At 39.7% G+C, this 6,840-nt stretch overlaps 2 protein-coding genes across 2 annotated transcripts; both read right to left on the reverse strand.

The window, feature by feature from the left end:
- Window positions 1-2,778: 2,778 nt before the first annotated feature.
- atp6v1g1 (ATPase H+ transporting V1 subunit G1) lies at window positions 2,779-5,157 on the reverse strand. Its single transcript, XM_031840452.1, has 3 exons — window positions 4,945-5,157; window positions 4,095-4,195; window positions 2,779-3,595 (listed from the first exon to the last, which is right to left on the reverse strand). Exons 1-3 carry the CDS (start codon window positions 5,024-5,026, stop codon window positions 3,422-3,424), a joined length of 357 nt encoding a protein of 118 aa, XP_031696312.1. The 5' UTR covers window positions 5,027-5,157; the 3' UTR covers window positions 2,779-3,421.
- A 469-nt stretch (window positions 5,158-5,626) lies between these two features.
- Window positions 5,627-6,802, reverse strand: prpf4 (pre-mRNA splicing tri-snRNP complex factor PRPF4). Its single transcript, XM_031840453.1, has 3 exons — window positions 6,422-6,802; window positions 6,039-6,145; window positions 5,627-5,939 (listed from the first exon to the last, which is right to left on the reverse strand). The coding sequence occupies exons 1-3, from the start codon at window positions 6,585-6,587 to the stop codon at window positions 5,853-5,855; spliced, it is 360 nt and encodes a 119-aa protein (XP_031696313.1). The 5' UTR covers window positions 6,588-6,802; the 3' UTR covers window positions 5,627-5,852.
- Between the last annotated feature and the right edge of the window lie 38 nt (window positions 6,803-6,840).

The raw sequence follows: 6,840 nt of genomic DNA on the forward strand, positions 1-6,840 counted from the left end.
CCTCTACACTCTACACTCTCTACATTCTATATCCTCTACACTCTACACTCTCTCTGTGTATTTTTACTGCCGAGTCTCTTCATCTTTATCCGTTTGTCTTTATATCTGAAGCTGTTTATTATTTTTTGAGACGCACCATGAGCCTGAATCAATGCACAATATAAAACAATAAGAGCTGAGCCTCGTTGTGTTGACGACCGCTCAGCTCCATCTTGCTCAACACAATGGAACGCAGTCGTTGTTATTGTCAATCAATAAATCAATAAATCGATCTGTGACGAGTCAAAATGTGTCTTTGTTTCCACGTTTGAATAAAGTTTCAATTTTAATAAACAGCAACTGTGTTTTGATAAAAGTAGTTTAACACGTCGGGACTTCATGGATCTGATCGATACCCGATCAATACCGATCAATACCCGATCAATAACTCTGCAGTAAAAGGTTTGATCCTGATTGGTTCAGATGTCACTCATCATTTACAACTGAATTTAAAACTTTATCGACAACTTTTAAAGCTGTAACGTACCTATTACACTGCATCGAGCTTCGTCTCCCTGCGCTCTGATTGACTGATTTCAGTCACACCTGAGACAAAAGTCTAAAACAGAGACAGGAAGTAGAATCTTTTACCTGGAGAGCAGAGAGCGAGGGGCGATCGAGCACCGAAGAGACGTCTGAAAGAGAGAAAGAGAAGAGACAAGTTTAGCAGCTGATAAAAACCGATAGCTGGGTCGGAGTGGGCCAATCAGGTGCTGGCATGCTTCCCAGACAGCCAATCAGCTCCCACAGTGTTGCTCTAATCAGCTGTGAGGAGTCTTTCCCAATGAAATCCGCACATGAACCCTCACCTGTTGTCACACCTGTGATGTTCAAAGATCACATCCTGCTCCTGAGTTCAGCTCAACTTCCACACAGTTTGAGAGAGACGTGTCGCAGAGACCTGGACCCTTCACCTCTCACCTGGTTCTACCTGAACCGGGACCCTTCACCTCTCTCCTGGTTCTACCTGAACCTGAACCTCTCATCAGACCCAGACCGGCTCCACTGGACCTCCTCCAGGTTCAAGCCTGTGACGGGTTTTCACCTAAATTCAACTTGTACTCATTTCACCTGCAGAGTCCTCATTCACACAAACCCTCGACCCTGAGACCTGGTCTACAGGGACTAGGTCTCAGTGATCAGTGGAATGAGCTCATGTTCTCATATCGAGACCGCTACAGGTCTTCCGTCGTGTTCTCTCTGAGGCGTAATCGGCCTTCTGGGAAACGATGCATCTTTGTTTCCTCATGAGTTAAACACACTCCACCATTGTTGTGACATTTTACCGGTTTTATTAGTTCTCATCAGCGTCACTGATCTGGTGTCAGATGTCTGCTCTCTCACACGGACTTCATTGTTGAGGACTGGTTCTCCTCCTCCATCCTCCTTTAAAGTGATTTAACTCACGAGGAAACAAAGATCGATCCTTTTCCCACAATGCCGTCCGTCACCTGTGACCTGAGCAGGTGACTACAGGTGAGGGTTACTGACCACTGACCCAGACCAGAACAGACCCGGTCCCACTGACCCAGACCCACTGACCCAGACCAGCCTGGTCCCATGGGTGCTGATGGTCGGGTCGTTGGTCGTCGTGGATCAGCTGATCAGCAGGAGAAGAATCGAGCGTTACGATCAACATCAGAGCTGCTTCTTAAAGTTATTACGATGACCTCACAGTGTGTTATTATTATTACACGAAACACACAATCTGTGTAATATAAAAATGGCTGTCTGTGTATATAATATTTTAGTTATTGTGGATTTTTTACTTATTTAATCTTTTTACTGTTTTATATACATAGTGACTGTGTGCAGGATCACCTTAAACTGTGACTTCTCTACGAGGTCCGGTCCGGTAGCACACTGGTGCTAGTGAGTAGCAGCAGAGGTCAGAATTACACACACATCAACACACACCAGAGGATCACGAGCTCACCTGGAGGACTTCCGGTAAATTCTTCCGCTCCGTTTTAGCTCCGGAACACGAGACCAAACAACTAAAAATAAAACAGAAGAAGAAAAGAAAGAAGAAGAAAGTGGTTCGTCTCTTCAACTTCTCCTCTTCACCGTCCGCCGTCTGCTGCTCTGACGTTTCCGTTACCCTGCGTCATGACGTCTTTACGCAGCATACAGGGGCGGGGCTACAAGGAGGTGGGCAAAAACGTTTTGAACCAATCGGAGGGCAATTCCTGAGGTGAGGGGCGGGACTTCGTTAGAGCCACGTAACCGATTGTCACGAGTGACGGCTGTAGTCGTTGTAGTGGCGAGTCCAATGACCAGAACACACGAAGAAGAAACTCTCTTTATTGATAATATTTAAAACATGACGTCACATTGAACGGAGAGACAAAGATTTAATATGATCAATATTGAAAAACAAATCATTTGAACACATTTTATTTACACGTAAAACACAAACAAGGAGAAAATAAAGAGCTTTGTTCCTGTTTTATATGAAGTTTATATAACATTCAATCATAATATATTCAATATCAGTATCACTTAATATTTGTAATCTTTCTATTTTAATTGTATTTATTTATTTACCTTAATATTATTGCTATTGTGTTTTATTTTGCAATGGTGTCAGTATTATTTATTTTAACATAATTGTTATTCTATTGTTCATACATTTGTATTCTGTTGTAATCTTTAATTAGTTAAAGTTCTCTTATCTTTATTCTATAATATATTAGTATTGTTGTTATAGGATTGTAATGATGTGAAGAGTCAACTCACTCAAGGACTTTCCAGGAACATCTTCCAGGAACTTTGAGGACCTCTGGAACATCTTCAAAGATCTTTATTTATTATTTCTCATCACTTCACAAACATCAACAGGAAGTCATCACAACAACAGGAAGTCACATGGTCGCACACAGGAAACAACCAAAAAAAAAAGTGGAAATACATGAGTTTCACAATAAAAGCCTTTTCACTTCCTCCAGCAAAGTCGTGACTCCAGACAAAGAGAATTCAGAGAAAACAACCAATCAGCTCATTAAATCTGATTTCATTTATGATTTTATTTAGAAAGACCTGATTGGCTGATTTCCTCCCTCAAACTTCACGGAGATAGAGTGAAGAAGACTTTTATTTTGTTAGATTCAGGAGAGATATATAAATATTTCGTAAACATCAACACAGTAACAACATTTATTAACGTCTTCGCTTGGAGCAGGGAAACAGGAAGAGACGAACTTCGCACCTTCAAAATAAAACTTTTCGTTTTTTGGGAAAATTTTGGATGAATTAGTTTTGAAAAAAAAAATAAAACTTCACATAAACAAAACTGTTTTGGCTGAGATTGAAGCTAATGTTGCTAACGTCCAAGTCTCCTCTGTTTGCCCCGCCCTTGTCGGATATTCGTGGCTCCGCCTCCTCAGCCCGCCACGCGGTAGTTGGCGTGAAACTCAGGCTGAATGTCGCAGACGCGTCGCAGCAACTCGACAAGCACCGCCTCCCGGTTACCGCGATAACTGGTCTGGATGCGAGCCATTCGCTCGACGGTGTCGCGGTCGACTTCGACCGCGCTGTTGCCATGGGAACCGAGGGCCTGGGGGGGAATTAAGAAAATATGAAGAAATGTCAAGAAGCTAAAATAACTAAAATATAGGAACAATGAAAACATTAAAAATAAACGTTTTAAATTACGAGGAAAGGAAATATTATGAAACATCTAAAAAATAAAGAAAATAAAAAATATGAACAAAGACATGAACAATACTTCAGTCTATCAATACTTCTACATGTAAATACAGCAGATAAAACATTACAGTACATATTCGAGAAAATACTAGAAGTTCCTAATTTATTAAATGTCTTAGAATAAAAAAATATTATCAAGAGACTTCAGTAAAGAGGATTATATTAAACTTTAAAAAATATTAAGAACTGAGAATACTATAAATACATTTAGAATATGAGGAAGAAATACTGTTAAACATTTGTAAATATTTCTAATAAACTGAAGCAGAATGAAGAAGAGAAACAGTAGTATTACTAGTAGTAGTACTAGTATAGTAGTACTAGTACTAGCAGTATTGTGTACGTACAGCAGCCTCTTTGGTCTTGAACTCTTTCTCTCTCTGTAGTCGATACTGTTCGATCTCAGCCTGAGCTTCTTCCTTCGCCTGCTTCAGACGACGGTTCTTACCTGCAGAGACAAGAAGTAATTATACAGTCATATATTTAAATATATTAATTATACAGTCATATATTTAAATACGCTGGTACAGACTGCTGAAGGGGTTTCTATTATTTTGTCCACACGGTTTATATGATTGATCATCTCTGACTCTGTATCACGTGACGTGGTCACCATATCCCATGATGCTCAGCGGCTGACTCATCAATCATAAATATCTATTTTTATGAGCAGAAAAGAACAATAGATACAGATGATAGTAAAACAGCTTTATCATTAACACTAAATACTTTAAAGGTTTTAGAAAATGTTCTCAGGACTCGTTTAGAGGAATCAATCTATTCAATGGAAATATATAAATAAGAAGTCATAAGGATAGATGTTGGTACGCACAGTATTCTAACTGTTCATGTTGCGTTAGTGAAGGTGAGGACGCTCCTTAATTCGGTGCATGTTTAACTCGTTCAGTTTCTTTATCACAGTTAAAGGTTTCAGTTTGTTATCGATGTGAAGTGAAGAGCAGCACGAGCTGCGTCAGAAGGAACGACATCTTCACTAAACACGCGAGTTCATGAGAACTGACGGAGCCGATGTAAAGACAGGAAGTGACTGATTCTGACTTTATCTCCACATTTGATTGAATTTATTAAAAATGAGAAATAGAAGCAAATCATCGCTGAACTCTCATATTTCCAGGTCGGGTTCAGTTCCAGCCGGTTGTCTCTACCGGAGGCTCTTAGGCCGCCTGTCGTACTCACGCTTGCGGGCTTCGGCCACCTTCTCGGCGGCTCTCTTCTCGGCCTGCAGCAGCTGCTGGATGCCCTGAGACTGACTCGCCATGTCGGATCAGAGGAGCGGAGGACGGAGCAACTAGAACCGGGAAAAATCACCGAAATGAGGGTCGACGGAGGATTTTAGTCTCTTTCCGCTGTTGACCGCAGTCAGCTGATGTCACGTCACGCTGCGGAGCTCACGTGATCTCCTTCTTCTTCTTCTTATATATTTTTTAATGTTAGTTTTAGCGCCACCTGCTGTTTCGGAGTTTAAATCAGATTATATTTTATATATTAATCCTGTTTCTCTGAAGTAGAAGTAGTAATACTACAGCGTAGAAATACTCTGTTACAGTACTCATTATGCAGGAATATTATATTATATATATATATATATATATATATATATATATATATATATATATATTATTGTGTTCATCACTTTAATGTTGGCGCTACTGCCCCCCCCACCTCAATAACCTCGAGATTCTTCTTCTTATTATTGCTATTTACAATGGTAGATTATATAGCCTAATATATATGATATAATATAAAATATTTCTTCAACACAACACTTATTTGTTTTTCTATTGTTCATACTGTAGATGTTTATATTTAATTATTCTGTTGTAATCTTTAATGAAACTCTGGCACAAGAAGTTATATTTAATCTCATCTCCTCCTCACCGTTATAAACATGAATATAATTTATAAAACATAATAATCTTCATTTTATTTCAAAAAAGGGACTTGATTCCAAAATGTAAACTGTCATTTTATTTAAAAAAAGCAAAAACACTTAAACATTTGTGAAAATATCGTTGTCAGAAAAAGCAGAAAAAAAACTCCTCATGACGACATCAGCGTGACATCAGCATGACATCAGCATGACATCACTCAGACAGCCACAGTTTGAAGGTGCGGTCGTAGGAGCAGGTGGCAATCAGTTTCCCGTCAGGTGACACGTCGACGCCCATCACCTGGGAAACAAAACGTTTGTGACACGTTAGCGACGATGAGGCGTCTCCACCAATCAGCAGCAGCGTCTGAACGGACCAATCGGTGAGCAGCGTACGTACCTTCCCCTCGTGTCCGGCGAGCGTCTTCAGCGGCGTCCAGCCCGGGTGACTCCAGACCTTCGCCATGTTGTCGTAAGCTCCGGTCAACAGGAAGTGACCGTCTGTGGCTGCACACACAAACAGGAAGTGAGGTCAGAGACACAAACAGGAAACAGACATCAAAGTTAGATGGGAAAAGAAAAGTGAAAAAACTAAAGAAAACTAAACTGGAAAAAACATTTTAAAAAATGTATGTAGCTTAAAAAAAGGAAATTTAAATGGTGAATAACAGACAAACACTAAAATAAAAACAGTAGAGAAAACATTTAAGATATGAAATAAAACTAAATAAAATACACACAAATATTAATAAAATAGAACAGAAAATGAAATAAAATGTTTACGTTGGAAGCGGACAGAGGACAGCAGGTTCTGGTGGGCGGGGACTGTGTACAGACACTTCCTGTTTCTCAGCTCCCAAACCTTACAGGTGTTGTCACCACTTCCTGTCGCCAGGTGATACCTGAGAGAACACAGAGAAACAAAACTACATTTAAATACTTCAAACATTTAGATTTTTACAATCACAAAATTTGTCAAAACAAAACTAATTAATTTTTATTAACAACGAAATAAAGTTCAAACATTTACTATCTGAGGACAAAAATATGTCCTCAGATCCCATTATGGATTAAATCTAAATTCTCTATGAAGCCTTAAAGCTGTTTGTATTTGGCTGTTTTCTGAGTGCTCGTCTCTGACCGGCTGTGTGTTTAGCATGCTCGTCTCTGATCGGCTGTGTGTTTAGCATGCTCGTCTCTGA

The sequence above is a fragment of the Anarrhichthys ocellatus genome, unplaced genomic scaffold (assembly GCF_004355925.1).
Source record: "Anarrhichthys ocellatus isolate YVR2014 unplaced genomic scaffold, GSC_Weel_1.0 scaffold2801, whole genome shotgun sequence".
NCBI classification, from domain to species: domain Eukaryota; kingdom Metazoa; phylum Chordata; class Actinopteri; order Perciformes; family Anarhichadidae; genus Anarrhichthys; species Anarrhichthys ocellatus.

Coding starts and splice junctions, on each gene's coding strand:
- atp6v1g1 (XM_031840452.1), bottom strand. CDS start 5,026: ATGGCGAGTCAGTCTCAGGGCATCCAGCAGCTGCTGCAGGCCGAGAAG. Junction 4,196..4,944: donor GGTGGCCGAAGCCCGCAAGC/GTGAGTACGACA, acceptor TTGTCTCTGCAG/GTAAGAACCGTCGTCTGAAG. Junction 3,596..4,094: donor TCAAGACCAAAGAGGCTGCT/GTACGTACACAA, acceptor ATTCCCCCCCAG/GCCCTCGGTTCCCATGGCAA.
- prpf4 (XM_031840453.1), bottom strand. CDS start 6,587: ATGTTTGAAGTATTTAAATGTAGTTTTGTTTCTCTGTGTTCTCTCAGG. Junction 6,146..6,421: donor GTCCTCTGTCCGCTTCCAAC/GTAAACATTTTA, acceptor TTGTGTGTGCAG/CCACAGACGGTCACTTCCTG. Junction 5,940..6,038: donor TCGCCGGACACGAGGGGAAG/GTACGTACGCTG, acceptor TTTGTTTCCCAG/GTGATGGGCGTCGACGTGTC.